This window comes from Octopus sinensis, linkage group LG9, assembly GCF_006345805.1.
Source record: "Octopus sinensis linkage group LG9, ASM634580v1, whole genome shotgun sequence".
In the NCBI taxonomy this organism is placed as follows: domain Eukaryota; kingdom Metazoa; phylum Mollusca; class Cephalopoda; order Octopoda; family Octopodidae; genus Octopus; species Octopus sinensis.
In genome coordinates this window covers 14,126,554-14,149,334 of record NC_043005.1, presented here as the reverse complement: position 1 = coordinate 14,149,334, position 22,781 = coordinate 14,126,554, and the positions used below count along the sequence as shown (strand labels likewise).

At 35.6% G+C, this 22,781-nt stretch overlaps 1 protein-coding gene across 2 annotated transcripts in view; it reads left to right on the top strand.

Moving 5' to 3' along the window:
* Window positions 1-22,781, top strand: part of LOC115215507 (phosphatidylinositol 5-phosphate 4-kinase type-2 alpha) — a 161,313-nt gene that overhangs the window by 93,821 nt on the left and 44,711 nt on the right. The window contains exons 2-3 of one of the 2 annotated variants that reach the window (XM_036505786.1): window positions 84-181; window positions 15,981-16,007. In XM_036505786.1, coding sequence (XP_036361679.1) covers window positions 84-181; window positions 15,981-16,007 — 125 coding nt within the window. The remainder of the gene's footprint in view (window positions 1-83; window positions 182-15,980; window positions 16,008-22,781) is intronic. The other variant, XM_029784670.2, reaches the window with a different exon arrangement.

The following is a 22,781-nucleotide window of genomic DNA, read 5'->3' as shown; positions in this document are numbered from 1 at the left end:
AGACAACATCCTTATTTTTTCTATTGTAACTTGTGCTAACAGTTTTGATGAAACGGTTAATTGATATCCTATTTTATTTTCAGATCAATGAACTGAGCCATATACCTGTGCCAGTCATGTTAATGCCTGATGATTTTAAGGCATTTACCAAAGTGAGGAAGGATAACCATCTGTACAATAAGTAAGTCTTTCATACAAACTTCTAAAGAAAAAGGATTGAAACAAACATTTCTTCTCTTTTAGGACTCTATCAACCCCTGTTTACACTTCAGTTTAAGTATTGGATAGATCAGTAAAGCCTAGTTTATGAGAATTTGCAGTAATAATCTGTCTGATAGAATGATCATAGCCAAAATTATTGTCTTAGAGTCGGTTAGTTTCATTTCCCACATTGCAATCTTCATGGCAGATTTACTTTGGTTTAGGAACGCTAATATATTTCTGTAATTTTGCTTCATGTTGATTTCTTTGGATGAAGATAAAGTTGTGTAGAATTAGTGGGAAAAGATTTAGTGATTGTGTGTGTATTATTTGAAATAATTCATACCCTTAATTGCTAAATAGTGGAACTAAAGAAAATTAATGAGAACGAGAATTTATTATGGAAATTCCCACTGAAAATTTATCTGGAATGTTAATTAAATATTTCTATTTTAATACATTGAAAGTTGCTTGTAAAAAAAAAAAAAAAATGTTTCCTACAAGTTATTCTTGGTCTCTTTTGAAAAGATATTAAATTAGTTATTTTAAAGATCTCTACAGGAGGCTGTTGGGGTCATAAAATTTGATAGGATGCACAGAAGTGTATTAAGATATCAAGTGTTTTATCTGCTGTAAAATTTTTGGCATAGTTTATAACTCTGGGTTATAAACTAGTAAAAGTAGTTACTTGTCTTCATCAAAGTCATTGACCAGAACCAACAGGGAAAGTTCTTACCATCCTTATAATGAGGGGGAGTTGCATGATTTAATGTCAGACAGCAATGACATGTGAATCAGAGATGTCACCTGTCCCAACTAATCGATCAGCTTAAGATAATATGCTTCACCATAAGGACAATATAGCTATCATTAAATTTTGTTGACAGAATCTTTCTTCATTCTGTTGGTTATATTGTGATATAGGATCTACTTAAGTAAAACTGTGGTGCTGCTAAACAAGATTTATTGTTAATCTTCCATTTGAGTCAATTATAGCAACTAAATTACTATCAAGACCCCACCACCACCAAACAATACATTAATAAAAGAATAAATGGTTTTAATTTTGACCTAAATATAATTTGTTCATGACATTTGTTAGCTAAATTTGCAACAAATTTAAAAGTCAATGAGTTACATGGGCCAATATTATTACTATTTGTAAAGTACTGTTAATACTTATAAATATTATGAAAGTTATAGAGTCAGATAGAGAAAAAGTAACAAAAAAGCTCCTGAGAAGGAGAGCCAACATCTCATACATGAAATTCAGCTTTTCGAGACTAGTTTGTGTGTGAGATTGGATCGCTTGATATTACAACACTTGTCTATATCTCCATTCACCTAACTGTAGAGAAGCGAAAAGATTTTTTTTAGAATGTTATTTATAATAATCAGTGTTCTGACTACTGAGAGGTAATTTAGCTTGGCAATCTTGAGTTTAGTACTAAATTTGTAAGTTCTTTTAACTTCTGAAGATAATTTTCTTTCATTTGATATATATATATATATCAGTTGAGAGAGGGAGAGAGAAAAAAGGAAAGCATTTTTTAAAGATTTGGAAAATATCTCTGCCATCATAAATTAATTTTAAGAACTAATTTGCGTTTTATATTTTGGGCTGGGTAGAGATGACAGTGTCCATATATATGTGTGTGTGTGTATATATATATATATATATACACACACATACATATATACATATATATATACATACACACACATACATATATATACATATATATACACACACATACATATATATATATACATATATATACACATATACATATATATATATATATATATATATATATTATATATATATATATATATACACACACACACATATATGTATGTATATATATATAAATAAAACCTCAGGCCTTCTGAACTAGTGAGATTAGTGTTGTTGATGTTCAGATTTAGTTTTTGCATGTTGATGTCTTTTGACATGAGTAGAAGAAAGATCCAAAAGATGGTAAATGTGGAGAAGAATTAGTCTGGAAGAAGTGTGTTTCGTTACAGTGTTTTGGTTGGGGGCGACATGCAGTAAGGGAGGAGAAACATGTGGATCATGTTGGCTTAGCTCAGTGCTTCTGAACCCTTTTATTTGAATGAGTTTTCCCTCAGAAAATATGCTTATCCTTATGTATGTGTATATATATATATATATGAAATTTTGAATTTAGTTCATGGACTCCCAGTACTACATTTGCAGATGCCAGGTTGGAAACCATTGGCTTAGATGAAATGTATTCTGTTCAGAGAATCATGAACTATTGTGATAATGGTAGGAGAGACAGATAAAATGTGTAGGTGGGCTTATGCTTGTAATGTTAGTGATTGAAGGTTTGTCAATTACATTGGATGACCTCTTCTTTAATGCAGTCTAGGATGTTTGTTGATTTGCAGTAAATATTTTCTATATACAGTAGAACCTGTGTTTTCGAACAACTGTGATCATGAATAAATTGTACTTTATCTCCTGCCTTTCTCATATTCATTTACTACAGTAGTACCTTGGTTTTCGAATGCCTCTGATCACGAATAAATTGTGCTTTATATCTATCTATCTATCTATCTGTCTGTCTGAATATATATATATATATTATATATATATATATATATATATATATATATATACATACATACATACATACATACACATATATAAAGCACAATTTATTTGCGATCAGAGTTGTTCAAAAACTGAGGTACTGCTGTATATATATATATATACTTAGCTTGACCTGTCTCCTCAAGTACAGTGGATTACCAGAAGTCTCAGTCCATTGTTATCTCCTCTGTGAGGCTCAACATCTGAAGGTTGTTTCTCATCACTTTGTCCCACATCTTCCTCTTCTACAGGTTCCCTCCACAATTAAGGATTGGCACTTATGCAGCTGTTCTCATCCATACACATCGCATGTCCATACCAGTGCAGTCTTTTCTCTTGCACACACTGATTCCTCTTATATCCATTTTTTTTCCCTTGAAGCACTTACACTTTGTAATTGTGCAAATGCACACTTCCATAGCACATCAAGCTGAGCATGCTGGCTTTCATCATCATCATCATCATCGTTTAGCGTCCGTTTTCCATGCTAGCATGGGTTGGACGGTTCTACTGGGGTCTGTGAAGCCAGAAGGCTTCATCAGGCCCAGTCAAATCTGGCAGTGTTTCTACGGCTGGATGCCCTTCCTAACGCCAACCACTCCGTGAGTGTAGTGGGTGCTTTTTACGTGCCACCCGCACAGGTGCCAGACAGAGCTGGCAAACGGCCACGAACGGATGGTGCTTTTTATGTGCCACCGGCACGAGGGCCAGGCGAGGCTGGCAACGGACGCGAAACGGGGCGGTGCTGGCAACGGTCGCGAAACGGAAGGTTCTCTTACATGCCACCGGCACTGGTAACACATCTGCAATTTCCATTGATCGATTTCCATTGATCGATTTCCATTGATCGATTTCGATTCTGATCCTCACTTGCCTCAATGGGTCTTCACAAGTAGAGTTTCGACATGCCACCGGCACTGGTAACACATCTGGCTTTATCTCTTTCAAACCTTCACATGTCCTCTGCAGTCACAGCCCATGTTTCACTGCCATGTAGCATAGCTGTCTGAACACGGGCATTATACTCTGAGGGAGAGGCTGTTTGTTATCAACAATGGTAGAAGCTCTCTGAACTTTGCCTAGCCCATTCTTATTCTAGCAGCTATGCTTTCATAGCATCCTCCTCCACTGTTAAATTGGTTGTCTAGGTAACAGAAGCAATCTGCTACTTCTAAGGCACCCCCCCCCCCCGGACATTTGAGGAAGTCCGTTTCCTGTACATTCTTAGTGTACACATCTGCCACACACTTTCTCTGTTAACTATCCTGTGATACTGCTGCACTTCTTATATGTCCATAGCTTGCATTGGGTATGTTGTATGGAATTTCTACCTAGGGTACACTGTTTGGAATGGTAGCTGCAAATAAACTGAATTCCAGCAAATAAAATGAAATGTAATTGATTATCAAGTGCTACAAGTTAGTGTTAATGATATAGATATGTGGTTCATGTGTGTGTTGTACTTGATGTTGAAAGATATTGGCTGTACTGGGAAACAACTATGCAAATAGAATACTAAGAGGTATGAAATAATATGTGGTGTGCATAAAGTGTTCCTTATCTTGAATGATTTCAAGAATGTTGATGATAAACGTAAGCTGGCTTGGTAAACCTGTATCAAATTGTAATTGACAAGGTGTGAAATATCAGCTACAGAAATAAGCTTTTCTTTCAAAGGGAATGGTAAGAAAGAAAAGGTCCACATAAGCAGATTCTTGACTAGTTTATCTCTTGATAAGCTTGAAAAAGTGATTGGCTGAGTTGGCTGGATGACGCACTTGAGAAGCCATCAGTTCATATCCTGTTTATGACATGATATTGTCTTGATAGCCACTTAACTGAATAGACAAATCCACCTGTATTGAGGATGGTATACTTTACAGCTGTCAAGAACAGAAGCTTTATAGAATTGACAGTAATTTGTCAAGTGCCAAGTTCAATTCCATGGCATAGGAGTGACTACCAGTGCTGTTTCCAAGAGAAAACTTATGTCTCGAGGGAGTTATATTTGTATTGAGGAGTGACAGACATTTTTGAACAATAATTAACTCTACCAATCCAAAGGCAAAAGAGGTAACTAAAAAAAGCAAATCGAATCAAATCAATTGAGGTATTAAAGTCTGAATTAAGACTGGAAATAGGTGGACAATTTCAGACCTATTTTGGTCTTACTACTCCTCCTCAGCATTGTAATTCAATTGTCTTCCTGATTGATGGTAAAAAAGAAATACAAATGCACATACAGAGATTGTTCTTAAGCTTCTGTGAAAAGAATACTTTGGAGTGGTTTCCTATTAGTGGCTGAGAAAATAACTTCTTAGACACACAGCTAGGTCTTCTATCCCTATAATTATTGGTTTAAGATTTTCTCTGTCAGAGTGAATACTGGTTTAAGTTCTAGTCTAGTGGGTTTTTTTTGTAGAGTGTATAGACAATTCAATCAATTGCATATGATTGATACTTATTTGATCAATCCTTGGGGAATAACAGAGAATTTTCACTTCAGATTTTTGAATGATGAAATGAAGAAATAAATATTGGAATGCACTTAGTTTCATTCTCTTTTGTCTCAGCCACATCTGAACTATTTGTTTATAAAAACAAACTAACAAACAAAAAAAAATTAAAGATTTCCCTTAAAGGTAAAATTGAGTATGGAAAGATTTTATGTCAGAAACTAGAGAAGGCATTCGTAATTATCTTTTCCTAAGGTTATCTATTTCTCTATCCTATGGTTTCACCCAGTGGAATCACACAAACACAAATATTATGGAAAATTAGAATAATACTGGTAATTTCAGTGTTAACAAAACTCAGCTGCCCTTTTTAGAAATGTTTTAATCATTCTTATGTATAGTGCTATACAAGGGAACAGTAAACACATCACGGACTATTGGCCTTGAGGATAGTTTGCTTATCCAATTTACATGTCTCTTTATTTCAGTAATTTCAAAAACTGTTTAAATATTTTTCATTGGCTCCAAACTCCCTCATAGTACTGTTTAGGCCGGAGAGCCAATCTCTCTGGGTTTAAAAATCTCAAAGGCACTCCTACAACTCCATACGGAGATGAGAGGGCAAGGCATTGTGAACCTTGGTTTTGTTAACGATAGCATATTTCCTTGTCCCCTTTTGTATTTGAGTATTTCTCCATCTAATGCTTCTTTTTACTGATTATATCTTGTAATTTAAATCTGAAAATTTATTTAAATTCTAAAACTTAGGTTTATGCTTCAAATCTGTTATCATTTCATGAGTGTTTGTGAGCACGTATGTGACCTTCACTGCTTCCTATTGATAGCATGGTTTTGTGCGCCTCTTGTTACACTGACTTCGTATATCTTTAAAATATTGTGGCACCCCATGTGAGCTTCAATTGTTTTTATGGTTTCACCTAATTACCTCATGCTAAATATTTGTTTGAGTTACTCTATCCTATGTATCCTTTAAGACAATGAACTGGCAGAATCACTACAGATTTGGTTAGAATCTCTTACAATATTTGTCCTATTTTATTGGACTCAGTTAAAACCCTACTGAGATCAGTTTTGCCTTTTCATCCATTCAGGGTCAAAATACCAGGCCAGTACTGAATTGATACTTCTTTCTTCCTCTCTAGATTCTTTCTTTTATTCAAAGGTTCAACCTTATCACATAGTGTCACATTGATTCAGTCTTTGCAGCAGGTTGTATGTCTGTGGAGTACTCAACCACTTGCAGGTTAATTTCACAAGTAGGAATCCAGCAGTTGCACTAAATCCTTTACTAACATCTTTAAAAATATTTAACTCAGCATTTATCATTGTCTCTTTGCGTCGCTTACAATAGTTCAATACAGTTGTTTTTCTAGGAATCATTGGCTGCTGCTTTTCATATCCTGATGCTTTAATAACCCATTTGTGTTCAACCTGTCTGTCAGCATCATATTACATATCCAGTGCATTATACCTAACAGCTGACGTAAGTGCTTAGGATTCTCTGCTACATATCAGTGCACTTAAGATACACCTTGCAAGTTCCTGCTCTGATGCCAATCTTGATGCTTTTAACATTTTAACAACTTTCTATGAAAATCTTGCTGTTTTTTTTTTTTTAATTTTCTTTTTTTTTTGATATCTTTCTTTTCATTAGCTCTCATTTAATCTCTACAGCTGTCTCCACCTACTCTCACCTTACACAAGGTTTGAACTAAATAAGGAGACTAGCTACTACAAATATCAGCTGAATTTTCCTTAGGTCATACTAAGTTTTAAGAAGGAAGAGAAGGAAGGACGCATTTGATAATATAGTCCTAGATACACTGTAATTAGAAAAAAAAAATGATATGGTTATAGCTGGTATGCTCTTTATAATATATTTCTACTTGACTAGGGTTGGCTTGGAGTTATTAGGATTTCTTTCCTTTTCTTGAGTCTGCTAACCATTAATCTATGTTGTTGGCTACATTTGATTGTGGAGATAGACTTTATGTTTATCATCATTTCTGTCCCTTTTGTTCCATTTACTACAAAACCAATCTATCTCTTTGCCCTTAGTCATGAAAGCAACCTTTAATAAAGGTGCATTACAAAACCCTAAAAGCTTCATATCCTCTTTGTCATGTGTCATGACTGTAGTTTCCACATAGCCCAGAAAGTTCCTTGCTACAGCTAAAATATTCCCAATAAGTATAATTTTTCTGGCTATCAAAAAACTAGTTTTATTTTGTAGATTTTAATTTAAATCTAAACAACAATTTGATTGATTTTGTCTGTAATTAACTGGTGTCCTGTATAAGTTGTCCCTAACTGGATTTGAACTATTAACCTCTATTTCCCAATTGATGAGCAGAAATCAAAATGATCAAAATGTAATGTAGATATAAACACTTCAACATTTGGACCAGCCCGATTGTTCTACATGTTTTAAGTTCAAACTGACCAGATATGGCCTCTCACACTTAACCTACAATGTCATTCTCACATCACTGAAATCTTGAAGCTACAAGATAATGCATGATTAATTCAAAAACAATGTGAATAAATAAGCACTATATCTGATAAAGAAATCTAAATGCTGAAAGGTTAAACACTAAAGACATTAATAGTCTGAGAAATTATAATTTTATTAATGACTCACCCCAGACATTTAGACATATGATATTCTTGTCATCTACTGTTTAGGTACTATTCAGTTAGCATCTGAAGTACTATAACACCCATTGTTAATCCTTCTTGAGGAGCCAAATTTAGTTTGCTGTAATTTTCAACATCATTGATAATTACAATAGGGCTTTAAGGATAAAATACTTCTTAGTTTTTAGAATTTAATACTTTTAGAAAAATGTATGTCAATGTGTTTAGAGTCAGTTGGAAAATTCAACTGGATTCCCATCTAAAATGTTTTCATTCAGTGAATTAGCAAACTTTCAATTACATTTAATTTATAGAGCCTGGCCACCAGTGAGCCTTATTTTTCTAACTTTTTTGTTACTATTGATTATATTCCTTAATTATAAGGTTATTGAGAAGAAAATAAGCACTTGTAGAGTCTGTGCTTTTTCAAGGGCTTTAGTGGTGTTAAATGATTTCAATCATAAATTGGAAATAGCTTTGACCAGGCATTGATTGGTCAGGAGCTTCTTTGTAATCTGACCTTGATTGGGCAGGAGTTTCTGTATAATCTGACTTTGATTGATCAGGAGCTTCTCTGTAATCTGGCCTTGATCAGTCAGGAACTTCTCTGTAATTTGGCCTTTATTGGTCAAGTGCCTCTCTGTACCCTGTTGCACTTACATAATGATCTCTATTTCAATACTTTGGTCACACCTTAATTCCATTTTGTCTCGTCTCCAAATACCGCTCTTAGGTTCTTAAGTAATGTAATTTCCTTTCAAGAGTACATCTTCTTTAAATTATTTTGTCCATTTCAGGTATTAACCATACAATATTTCACTTCAGATATTGGCTACATGCATTTCTCACAAGCTTAATCAACTTCTGTTTTACAAACAGCTTTTTCTTTTTGGCACCTCTTTCAGAATACACCACCCCTGCCAACAACAACAGCACAGTAATCATATCCTTTAGAACAATAACAAAAAGTAGCAGTAACTGTATTCTTTAGAGCTACAACAGCAACAACCAAGAGTTAAAACAACAGTTTCTTTTGACTAAGCCAATGTGTTTTGAGAGCCATAATATACTTGTTGGCTAAAATGGATTCTTATATAAATTATTGGTACTTATTCCATTCCTTATGGTGAATTTTGAACTTTGAACTGGTAGGGACAAGATTAGATACTCTTAAACTTTCTAGTCTGGCACTTTGTCCTTGCTATCTTCACTCTAATGATTTCCAATATTGGCAAATGGTTGCACATATGAAGAGGGGGACTATTATATTAAATTGATCTTTCTTTTGTGCCTGCTACTTATTTTATGAACCCCTGAGAAATGAAACATCATGTCCCCTTGGAAAGAAATTACACATTGGATAATGTAGTCTTATATATATATATATATATATATATATATGATGAAGGCGGCGAGCTGGCAGACACGTTAGCGCGCCGGGTGAAATGCTTAGCGGTATTTCGTCTGTCGTTACATTCTGAGTTCAAATTCCGTCGAGGTCGACTTTACCTTTCATCCTTTTGGGGTCGATAAATAAAGTACCAGTTTCGCACTGGGGTCGATGTAATCAACTTAATCCCTTTGTCTGTTCTTGTTTGTCCCCTCTATGTTTAGCCCCTTGTGGGCAATAAAGAAATATATATATATATATATATATATATATATATATATATATATATATACTATGTCTGAAAAACATGGATGATCACAACTGGAATGTTTTGATCATGCAGCTTTTCTGATTAGACTGTTATATTTAGCAAGTTGAGCACCTGCATAAAGGCTTCCTTATTGATATATCTAGTTCACCAATAAGCTATAGGTGTGCTCAAGAAGAGCTGATTGATGCTGCTCAATAACTACTCCTTGAGCTTTACATTAACACATTGTGGGAGGAAAGTGAAGAGTTAAGTACACCAAAGAATATTTGTATAAACCATGTCTAGTCATGTTGTGGAACGAATCTTTGGGACAAACACTAGTTTCTTGTGAAACGAGCATAAGTATTGAAGTGATCATAATTTCTGATTGATTAATTATTGCCAGACTTTGGTTAATCTTGTCATTCTGCCAAGTGATCACGGCTTACAGCTACATTAAAAACATTCTGCTTAGCTTACAAGGTAGTTAAACTTACATATGCGGTGTAGTTGAACAATTGTTGAAAATGGCTGCTGTATCAATGTAGCAATTTTAATTCTAGTGCTGCTGTGTTGATATAATTTTTTTTAAACAGTTGTTAAACTAATATCCCTATGTAAATTATTATGAATAAGCTGTAAGCTAAGCAGAATGTTTTTTTTTTTCAATAAAATTCTAAACTATCATTATTTGGCTAAGTAGCAGAATTAAGCAAATTCTGACAAGCATCAACAAACTAAGAACTGTTATAAGTTTAATATCATGCTGCTGAAAAATTGGTCTATATTGCCAAGAATCATACCATAGCATGCCTACATATGTTTTAAGCATATATATACTTGGGTGTTGTAAACTTTTTTATTTAAACTTTGTTAGCTTTTGAAGTTTCTATGTAGGTTATGTAAACTGTTACTTCAGCAGTAATATGAAAATATATACAAATCTCTGTAGTCTGAAGTGTAGAGTTGAGATTGTTTAAGTCTTAATCACAAGAATAATAAACCATCACTTATGGGTTGTCCACTAGTGAGAAGTAAAAAAATTTAACTGGATGAATATAGTTTGTCCAAACTTAGCTATTACTTTTGAATCTAACTTGCTCAATTCTGTGAGAGGATTAAACTGTCTAGATGAGGGATTGTCAGTCATTTTCCCCTCTAAATACTTCTGTTTGATCTTATAAAGTTATCAGTGCCCCCTAACTAAAGTTATTTTATTCTTCACATGACATATCCTCTTCATTTTCTTATTGTTTAGCAGAATAATAAAATAGTCTACCGTTTTTCTTATGGAGAAGTGATCATTATCATTTGATATAAAACATAGTATAAAAGTTCAAATCCAGTTAAAGTTTAGTGTTTTGATTTGTATTTCTGAAAAGCCATCATCTATATTGTCTTTAATGTGAAATATAGAGTTGAAGGTTCAAATCTAGTTAAAATTAAATATCATCTTCTATATTGTTTATAATGTTTTTTCTTTTCATTTTTCTTTTCCAGTTTCTCTGGATGCATGTTTTGAACAGTTACTGAATTTAAGTTAAAAGTTAAAATCTTTAGATTATGTATAAACATAGGCAAATAGAAAAACTGAAATGAAATACAAGTATTTTAAGATATATGAGGGTCAGCTAAAAAGTTCATAGGCTGCTCAAGATACTCTCATGGAATCTGACCAAATAAGGATTATTTTTTGACACAGTGCCCCTTGAGGTCCACATATTCCTTTCAGTAGTGTTGCAGTGCTTCAATCCCATTGGTGAAGAAGCTTTCAGCCTGTTGGTCAAAAAAGTCATCAACAGCAGATATTATGTCATCATCACTGTGATACTGGTTCCCAACAAAGTGTTTTTTCTTGTTGGGAAACAGATGATAGTCAGATGGGACCAAATTAGAGAAGAATAACAGTGGGCGATTAAAAAGTTCAAAGCCACAATCACTCACAAAAGCCATTAAAAGCAAGGACTTGTGTGCTAGATCATTGTCCTGATGAAACAAGACCCCTTTTGTCAGTTTTTCTGGGTGTTTGATCTTGGTAGCCTTTTGTATCTGCTTCAGCAAGTTGGCATAATACTCTCCATTGATGGTATGGCCCTTTTGGATGTAGTCAATAAACACAATGCCTTTTGCATTCCAAAAAACTGAGGTCATCACCTTCCCTGCAGATGAAATGAGCTTGGCCTTCTTTGGTGCAGGTGAAGAAGGGTGTTTTCACTGTATGAATTGTTACTTTGTCTCTAGCTCAAAGTGATGAAGCCAACACTTATCCTGGTTTAGGAAACATTCAAGGAAACCAGCTTGATCTGCCTGAAACTGTGTCAGATTTACCTATGATGTGATCAATCTGGCATGCTTTTGATCAGGTGTCAGGAGACATGGCACCCACCAAGCAGAAAACCTTTGTCATTCCAAGTTCATTGTGCAGAATATTCTCAACTCTCTGATGGGATATGCTAATAGCTTTGGCTATTTGATTTATAGTCACTTGCCTGTCATTCATCACTATATGGTGAACGAGATCAATGTTTTCTTTGGTGGTGGCAGTTGCATGATGTCTAGACCTTGGGTCATCTTCAAGACTTTCTGTTCCTTTCTTAAATTCAGCTGCCCACTTATGCATTGTTGATAAAGCTGGAATGTCATCCCCTGCCATGCCTGCATGAATGTCCTTGGGAGTTAAACCCTTTTTCTGCAGGTACTTGATAATACCATAATGTTAAATTTTGTTGATTTTCAAGAAAGGTCACCACCAGTTACTTTTGACATGTTCTTTGATCAGTGGGATGTCAGTTTACATGGAAAGAAACAAAGCAGTTATTAATAAGATGAGCTGAAATTAATGCATGCAAGATTCTGCAGCTCTAGCACCACTCTTTCACTGTTAGCCAATGAACTTTTCAGCCTACCCCATACCTCTGTTCACCAAGTTGGTCATGTTATGTAACATTCAGACGTTTTTCACTGGGGAAGTTTAACCAAATGTTCTTCACCATTTCTGATTATAAACAGCTTTCGGTTGTTAGTTGGTGATGGGACCTGGCTAGTAGAATATTTTTCCTGCACAACAGATGTTGGTTTCATTTAGTTATTATTTTATGTTTTAGATTTTGATACTAACGAGGTGTAAAAATATCTAATTACAAAATGTATAAACATATTTTTCCAAGCACTGTTCCATCTTTCTTGATACAGTTCAGGCTTCATTGCCTTTAAACACTCTCACTGCTCCGTGCAAATACTCCTTTCATTTTCTCTATTGCTCCACAGTGGGTGTTATTAAAAATTTGAAAAAGAAAAAAGCAAAAAAAAAAAAAAAAGCAACACTGGTCTAGACTGTAAAAATTTTATCAGCTTATTTAAATTGTGCATGTGACTCTTAAGTGCAGGAACTACATCCTGATTACACAAGTAACATTATATTCAGTGATAGGATGTTTATTGCATGAAATTTAATTGAATTAAGTTGGCTCATAGTGACCAATCAAATTTGAATCCAAGATGAGTACTTAGTGGGTATGGCAGGCTTCATATAGTCTCATCTGTGATATCAACATTTTCAGTAGATTTTTGAATTTTTAATTTTGCTCAGATTGATATAACATTTTGTTTATTCAGGTATTTTACATGTAACACAGATAAGTGGACTCTCTTGACCTCGGTGGTCCCTAAATCTAGATGGTAGATTTGTAAGGGTGTAAGGCTCTTTTATGTATTTGATTAATCCTACATCACAAAGACAATGTAAAGAAGAGGTGAATACGAGCAGCCTTTCACTTTTGATTTTGGTACTAAACTACTTGATGCAATAATTCATATTCAGCATAGCCAAAAGATGCATGCAGTAGAAAGTCTGGGTTTTCTCTTTACAGCCAATAAATAACTTATAGCTTAGAGAAGTTATTTTTATGTAAGCACAGGTAACCACAAATATACAAAGTATATGTGACTAGCTTAGTTATACAAAAATAACAAAGAGTAGTCTGCCAAATTATATGCACAATAGTTTCTCTTCAGATTTATAACCTCCTCTCTGGAATTCTTATGTTAATCTAATCACCTACACTGTAAAGTAAATAACTTACTGTATTTATAATGTGTCTCTGACACAATTCCACTTTTTGCCTTCCCCATATCCTGTTAGGTTATGACCATTTCCCTTATGGGGATTCAAATAAGGAAATGTAACATTTAAAAAAACTCCTTATTGCACTTTTATATCTTTGGGATGATATTTAGGTGACTTTTATTAACAAGGGCTTCTAGATTGGCTTAGATAAGGTCACACATTTGTGAGCAGGAGTATAGTCAGTTGGATGACCGACCAGTATATCTCTGGAATGATGTGAAGAAAGATAAACACATCTGTGTATCCAAAGTTGTCATTTATGATGGTTTACAATTTTCATTTACATTTTGGTTACTGAATTTCTATAATAAAAGTGATGTTGGGATACCTCACATATACCTGACATAGTCAACTGCTTGATTTTTTTTTGATTTTTTTTATTAGAGATATCTGCAGGTTGGCAATTCTCCTTGTTGACATTGTCTTTCTTATAACCACAAGTCATTTTAGTTACGTAAAATAGCTACAGCTGGATATCCAGCCATGTGGAAGCACTCCGTCAGTTACGACGACGAGGGTTCCGGTTGATCCGATCAACAGAACAGCCTGCTCGTGAAATTAACGTGTAAGTGGCTGAGCACTCCACAGACATGTGTACCCTTAACGCAGTTCCCGGGGATATTCAGCGTGACACAGAGAGTGACAAGGCCGGCCCTTTGAAATACAGGTACAACAGAAACAGGAAGTAAGAGTGAGAGAAAGTTGTGGTGAAAGAGTACAGCAGGGATCACCACCATCCCCTGCCGGAGCCTTGTGGAGCTTTAGGTGTTTTCGCTCAATAAACACTCACAACGCCCGGTCTGGGAATCGAAACTATCCAGCCATAAAAGCCATGCCAAAGCTGACTGTAGAGCTCGGCACAATCTTTTGATACTCCAGCTCCTGTCAAACCATCCAACTCATACCAGCGTGGATGGAGGACTTTGTATGCTATGTCTCATGTCAGTGAAGGAAATGGTAAATAACTTTTATACTTTATGCACCTCTTCTTGGACAAGCTGTGTTTCAAGTTGTATATTGTTTATGCACATCTAAGATGCGTTTTGAAAAAGTTAGTTTTTATATTATCAACCTTTACTAATGAGTTATAGTAATTTCTTCATTGCAACTGTGGTTAAATAAATGTTTGTCTCTTTAATACTCTTCTCATATAGTCATTCATTATTTTTTTCCTCTTCATTAAATTGAACCAAGCGATCGAAGAAAATTGTTTTTAGTTTGAGAGGAACAGTTAGCGAATTTCAATTTACCATGTAGTGTTTTCTATCCATCATCATAATTTGTTTGAAATTTTCTCGTTACATTTGTGTGATTAGTTGTCATTCATACTTGCTATCAATCAAGGCTTAAGAATAGTCTGTAGAAATGATTGCTAGAACAAAATTATTAAAAACAATTATTTTGGCAGATAACTTTTTTCTTTAAACACAAGATATAAAAAAAGGCCCATGAAAAAATACCAAGAAATCAACATAAAAAATATATTCAGATTGTTACAAATATTATTAGTATATGTAACTTAGTAGTTGCTAGAGCATAGGGTAAAATGCTTTGTGGTATAAGTTCAATGCTCTGAGCTCAAATCCCACTCTGATCAACTTTACCCTTTTCAGCATTTATGAAATAAAGTATCAGTGTAGGACAATGGATTGACAAAATTGTCAGAGCATTGGATGAGATGCCTTGTGGTAGTTTTAGTTCTTTGCCATCTGAGTTCTCAGGTGGTAGTCTTAGTCTGTTACCTAATCACTTGGCCCTCGGGTTTCTTTAATAAAATTCACTCTGGTGCAACCCAGTCTGGTTTGAGGATCTCCCACCAGTCTTACAGACCTTGTTCCCTGTCCTTTCTAAATAGGTTAAAAAAATGAAAAAAAAAAAATAAAAAAAAAAAAAAGGAAGACTGGTTCAGATTTTGAGTGATAAGTGTTCCTGTTCATGTAAAATTACTTTGTAGAGCTTCTGAATTGTAATATTTACTATCTGATGGCACCAGCAAAAAAACTCTTTTAGTGTGGATAATTGGTCAGACAAAACTGAGTGTTTATACAGTATTCAGCAACAACCTTATTACTACCCATTCACTGAATAACTTAACTGATTCTGTCTGTCTAAGAGAATATTATGATTTAACCCTAGATATGTAAAGTCACTTAACTTTTATATTTTCCTTAAGAGATTATGGAAAATTATAAAATATTTTAATGAGCTGGTTTTAATATGCCATTGTTTTAAATACTGAATGTATTTTCCCTTTTGCTGTGTTATGTTTCCAATTACAGCACTTTGGCATGTAATACAATATTCTGGTAAGTTGAATGCTAGTTTTCTATTGGTTTTCTCTTCAGATAATGCTTTATCTCTGAACCACTAACATGAGTTTGTATCTCTTCTTTTTTGATAATCTATTTGTTTTTTGTATATAACCAAAAAAAAAAAAAAAAAAAAGCTTCAACTTTTTCTCTCCTTGAAATGTTACCTTTAAATCTCCGTTTAAAGAATAATTAAAGGTAAACTTCACTAACTTTGTATTCTGGCACATAGCAGTTAATGAGTTAACTGTTGAATTTGCTTTGGTTTTGAAAATGATTTCACATATGTTCAGTAAAAATGGGGTAAAAATAACTTAACGTGTATTCAAGAGCTGAAATTGCTGAAAATGTGTTAATGGAATAATTATGATATAAACTTATCTTTCCCGAGGTGTAAAATAAAGTTCAATGTCAGATGCCATATTTGCTATGTTTATAAATAGGTGCTCGGACTGGGATTGAACTTATAAATTTTTATTTCATGCAGGACTCCCATTCTCTTATTCAATACACTACAAGGCTAATGTCTTTGAAAGGCAGTATTGTATAAGCAAAAAATGTATTAATGGCATTAAAATATTCATAAACATAATCTATCTTACCAGCAAACCTTTAGCTGCTGCTATTGTCTCTCTCTCCCATTACTCACCCCCAGCTCTGTCACTTTCTCATTTCAACCACATTGCATTTACTGTATTTATCCTATCATATCCCCAGTCCTTTCACTTGCACACTCCTTGCTCTGCTTACATCATTCTCTGCTATTGACCACATTACCTTGAACAAGCAGTGCATAAGATGTCAGTCAAGACATGGTTTGTACTCCAGCCCTGTGTATTATACTTCCCCAAGTCATAACAGAGAAGTTTAAGATCAGCTGCCCCTGAACTTTATTGATGGGCTAGTCTTCATAGTTGAATCTTATAAAGGTTTAGAGAAGAAATCCAAAATATGGATGCATAGTTCTAAATTGAAAAGCCTAGTAATTAGTAAATGTAGCAAAGGCCAAGTATTTTGTTAGAAAAGAAAATGGGGCTATTCTACCATGTGGGAAGTGCCCACACTTAATAAACAGAAAATGAGTTGGTAGGAATTCCATATCACATAACCAATGTGAACTTGGGTGCATAAGGGGTGGGTAACTGAAAAAGAGTACATAGATGGTAGATATACAGAAATAGCTAGCGGAAATATCATACATGAAATAAAAATCTTTCAAATGCTTGGAAGGCTCCATGGTAGTATTCTACTTTGGTGACCTAACTGGCAGTAGAAGTGAGCTCTCCAAAGACAGTAGCTAGTGTAAGATTGAGGTGGACACAGTTTTCCCTTCTGCTAATAACAAAAGGAGTCTCTCTTTGAGTGAAAATCAGTTGTATAATGCACGGTGTTGAAACATCACACTGGATGTGTAATATTAATGTGCATAAATTAATGGAGCACAAATGAGCCGAGAGAGAAGAAAAAGGAGCATGTGAAGCATCAGACATATTGTGCAAACGAAAAGACTGCAGTGGTACTGATACGTGAATTGTATGGAGAATAACAGCCGGGTAAAGAAGTGCCAAGAGATCCTAGTGGTAGAGAAAGATGTCTTGCAAACAACTTGCACATGCAAGTGCTACCAGTCAAAAGCTCTGTATACCGGAAGCCAGCAAGTATATGGGGTCATCAGGAGAGAATGCGCGCCGTTTCGGGGCCTACCTCTCGACGGCATCAATGCGCGCCGGCCCCCCTCACTGATATGTTGCTCCGCTTGCTAGATCAGCTGGTTATGAAGTTAAACTCAATATCCTTCTAGCCATCGCTCATCGTCTCTTTTTAACCAAATCCAGTGGCTAGCCTTCTCCACTCTAGATTGGATATCAGTCATGGTGGTATTGACCTTACGAAAGACCTGATTGAAAGTAGTGAAAAATGATCTCATCCCAAGCCTCAAGAAGTAGATGGGGACAAATAATAAAATGTTGTGATGGAGAAATGCTTTTTTAAAAAAAAGAAGATAACCACTAACACAATTTGTATATGGGTATATGTATAGTTATTTAGGGGTGTATAAGTACATGTGTGTGTATGGGTATCCTTTTATTCTTTTACTTGTTTCAGTTATTTGACTGCAGCCATGCTAAACTTATTCTTTCTAAGCCTAGTACTTATTCTATGAGTCTCTTTTGCCAAACTGCTAAGTTATAGGGACATAAACATACCAACATCAGTCAAGCGATGTTGGGGGGACAAACACACACACACGCACACACATATATACACGATGGGCTTCTTTCAGTTTCTATCTACCAAATTCACTCACAAGGCTTTGGTTGTTTGGTTGATCTGAGGCTATAGTAGAAGACACTTGCCCAAGGTGCCACGCAGTGAGACTGAACCCAGAACCATGTGGTTGGTAAACAAGCTTCTTAACACACAGCCACTCCTGTGCCTATATATATATATATATATATATATATATATATATATAATATATATATATATATATATATATATATATATATATGTGTGTGTGTGTGTGTTAAAAATAGGCGAATTTAACCAGGTACCTCAACTTTAAGTACCTTATTGAACTGAACTGGTTATATTACACATACACACACACACACACTTCTAAATATGTGTATTTATATATATCTGTATTTAGGAATTTGTTAGATGACCTTATATTTCTATGTATATATGCATACTAAAAAAAAATATATTTCTGTAAATAAAATCAGCCATGTACAAAATAACTTTGTATCAATGACCTTCATCTTAACAGTCAGTACTAAAGAATATTACCAACATGACTAAACATATTAAATATGCCCCCCCCCCTTCATTTCCTTTTAGTTATGCCTAAATCAAAACTTTCTCTTTTTCTCCCCCTCTCTTTCTTACCACTTCAACCCACTACCTCCTGACAACAATTACAACTATATAAGGAAAATTTCATCTCCGCAAACACTATTTTCAGATGCCTATATTGGCAAAACATTGGAGTAAACAGTCGCTATTAATAATAAGAATTATTAATTTTTTATATACATTCTGTTCTCTCTGCTAGCATGGGTTGGACAGATACTTATTTAAGGCAGCATTTTATGACTGATTATCCTTCTTGTCATCAACTCTTACCTGTTTGTCAAGTAGGTATTTTTGTCCCACTAGACTTTGAAAATGTAGAGCTAAAGGATTATTGTTCAGTAGGATTGTAAATATGACTTCACTGCTTTTTGTTTGAATGACTTCATGCAGTCAGAAATGTCAACAGTCATGTATACACATATGCATTATGTATGTATACTCTTTTACTCTTTTCAGTAATTTGACTGCGGCCATGCTGGAGCACCACCTTTTAGTTGAGCAAATCGACCCCAGGACTTATTCTTTGTAAGCCTAGTACTTATTGTATCGGTCTCCTTTGCCGAACCGCCAAGTAACGGGGACGCAAACACACCAACATCGGTTGTCAAGCGATGTTGGGGGGACAAACACAGACACACAAACACACACACATATATACATATATATATATATATATATATACACAACAGGCTTCTTTCGGTTTCTGTCTACCAAATCCACTCACAAGGCTTTGGTCGGTCCGAGGCTATAGTAGAAGACACTTTCCCAAGGTTCCACGCAGTGGGACTGAACCCGGAACCGTGTGGTTGGTAAGCAAGCTACTTACCACACAGCCACTCCTGCGCCTATTGATAGGCGTATGTATAGATCTGTATATTTATTATATATATATATATAGTGGCACCCGCACTACAGAAGTTGTCTTGCTCTTGCCAAGACTAAAGGGTCCCCTCAACCCTATATTATCTCTGTTCATTCATTCACCAGCCACTTTACACAGTGTCACGAATGTGTTTTATTAAGGCACCGGCATAGAGTGAGGCTATCTTGTATCTTTTAAAACTAAAGAACCTCTACTGCTTTATGATGCGTTTGTTTACTCAAATAACTGAAAGTGTGGACAGAAGAGGGATCAGTGAAAGAAGAACCAGGGTGCACATATGTGTGTATATACTTATGTACATATGTAGGCGAGCTGGCAGAAACGTTAGCACGCTGGGCGAAATGCTCAGCGGTATTTCGTCTGCTGCTACGTTCTGAGTTCAAATTCCGCCGAGGTCGACGTTGCCTTTCATCCTTTCGGGGTCGATTAAATAAGTACCAGTTACGCACTGGGGTCGATGTAATTGACTTAATCCCTTTGTTTGTCCTCTCCTCTATGTGTGTAGCCCCTTGTGGGTAGTAAAGAAATAGGATGTACATATGTATGAAGATAGCAAAAGTATGATGGTAGAAACAGAATAATACATTGTCCTCAAAGTATGGTAGAAAGTGATGGATAGTGATAGAAGTGAACAATGGTGTGGCAGCTGTTAAGGGAGTAATGACAAGAAGTATTGAAAGGTTACTGGTAGGGAGTACCAAGTAACTTGACTAACACTGGCAGCATAATATAGTCTACAGATAGGGAGATAAGAGGGTATCAGAGAGGCAAGAGGAGGGGAGTTTTGGCAAGGGCATATTGGACAATAGGCCCAAATATGTGTGCGCACACACGGCTCCTAGCCCCTCCATCACTTCTGCTATTAACCATTTGATTTGTTATACTTAAGTGGGTGAATGTCACCAATCAACATGGTTTTAGTCAACTCCCTGGTGAGACACATCGTCTTAAGGTTAGTCTTCACTACCTTGTCCAATGATTTGGTCTTCCTCTTCTGTTCATTTCGAACACTTGGCCCTTTATAATGCAGCTATATATTATGCATCATATGACCATATCGACGTAGTCTTCTCTCCTGCATATTACATCTGATACCTTTAATATCCAGTTTTTCTCTCAGTTCATTTGTACTCCAGCCTTCATACACTCTAACATTACACATCCAGTGGAGCATGCTTACTTCGTTTCTTTCTAGCCTTTGTAAGTCCTCTGCATTCAAGACTCCTTTCTCCCTACCATGCAGCTATACAGTTTGTACACAAATGTCATACAGAATGCCTTTCTCTCTAAGAGAAAAGTACTTTGTTGCAAGCACAGGTAATAGCTCTCTTTTACTCTTTTACTTGTTTCAGTCAGTTGACTGTGGCCATGTTGGTGCACCGCCTTTAGTCGAGCAACTCGACCCCGGGACTTATTCTTTGTAAGCCCAGTACTTATTCTATCGGTCTCTTTTGCCGAACCGCTAAGTGACGGGGACATAAACACACCAGTATTGGTTGTCAAGCAATGCTAGGGGGACAAACATATACACACACATACATGTATATATATATATATATATATATACACATATACGATGGGCTTCTTTCAGTTTCCGTCTACCAAATCCACTCACAAGGCTTTGGTCGGCCCAAGGCTATAGTAGAAGACACTTGCCCAAGGTGCCACGCAGTGGGACTGAACCCGGAACCATGTGGTTGGTAAGCAAGCTACTTACCACACAGCCACTCCTCGTTGAACTTTCCCTCACTTATATTTTTGGAAACATCTGTTTCCACTGCTAATTAGGCCACTTGAGCATCAAAAGCTATCAACTATTTCTAGGGAGTTTCCTGGCCATTTGAGAGATTTTATTTGCCTTGCGGTCTTACTGTCCTTGTCATCTGCCACATAAAAAAAACAAAAAACAAAAAAAACTTCCCTCTGTTAACTTTTCTGTGATTCCACTAATACCATAATTTAGACTGGGCACAGCATATGGCATTTCTTCCCTTTTCTTTTTGCTATATCAAGCAGGAGCATTTCCTTGACAGAAGAGATCTGTCTTCTTTCCTATTTACTAGCATTTGAGTCTTTGCTAAATTTAGTTTGCAGTCTCTCTTTTCTAGGTTATGCTTTCACATCAAGAATTTTGTCTTTCGTCCCACTACAGATTTAACTATAAGAACTAGGTCTTCATGTTGGAGTTCTCATGAACAGGTGGTCTTGAACTACCCAATTGCAGCCTGGAGGGGTTTGAAGGGAACTGAGATCTGTGCCCTGGTGTACTCTTCTCTGCAGGCTGAATTTGTTGGTGTATTCAATACTGACTTTCACTTTACTGACTAAACCTTTGTGCATGGCTTGTACAGTCCTTACATGCCATTTGTCTATTCCTCACTTTCTCGGTGACCATCTGGTCATAATCATAGAAACAACTAGCAAGGGCCTTCATGTCAATTAATGCTAGGCACAACAGCTTGCTCCTGTTTATCTGCTGTTGTTTCACAAGCAAGATGGCAGCAATAGTACATCTCCCTGCATCCCATATAGGCTAATTCTCATTTTAAGCAATTGAGCTGTAAGTCTTTATGTAACTTAAATAACCTGGTCCAACAATTTTATACCTTTGCAGCTTTTTTTTTTCGTTGGTTCTAATGCATTTTCTTTGTTCTTACAACAGTTTACAATGAAACTGCTATACCAGTTATTTGTTTATAAAAACCATCCTCCACTACCTGACTATGTATGATTAACCTGAACCCTACTCTGCCCGACATTTTAAGCATCTCTGCAATAATTCCTTTTAGACCAAGTTCCTTCTCAGCTTTCATAACAACTTCTGTCTATCATACTACCATCAACTTGAATGGTTGGTTTCTGATCTGTTGCATCTAGGCTGGGAAAACCCTCTTTCTTCCATGCATCCTCTTCATGCAGCAGCCTTTCATCATAGCACTTTCATTCCTCTTACTTTTCAATGTCCGAGTAAGCGTACTGTTATCGTTCTGTACACACTTCCCCAGTATGGTATCTCTTCATTGCCTCTA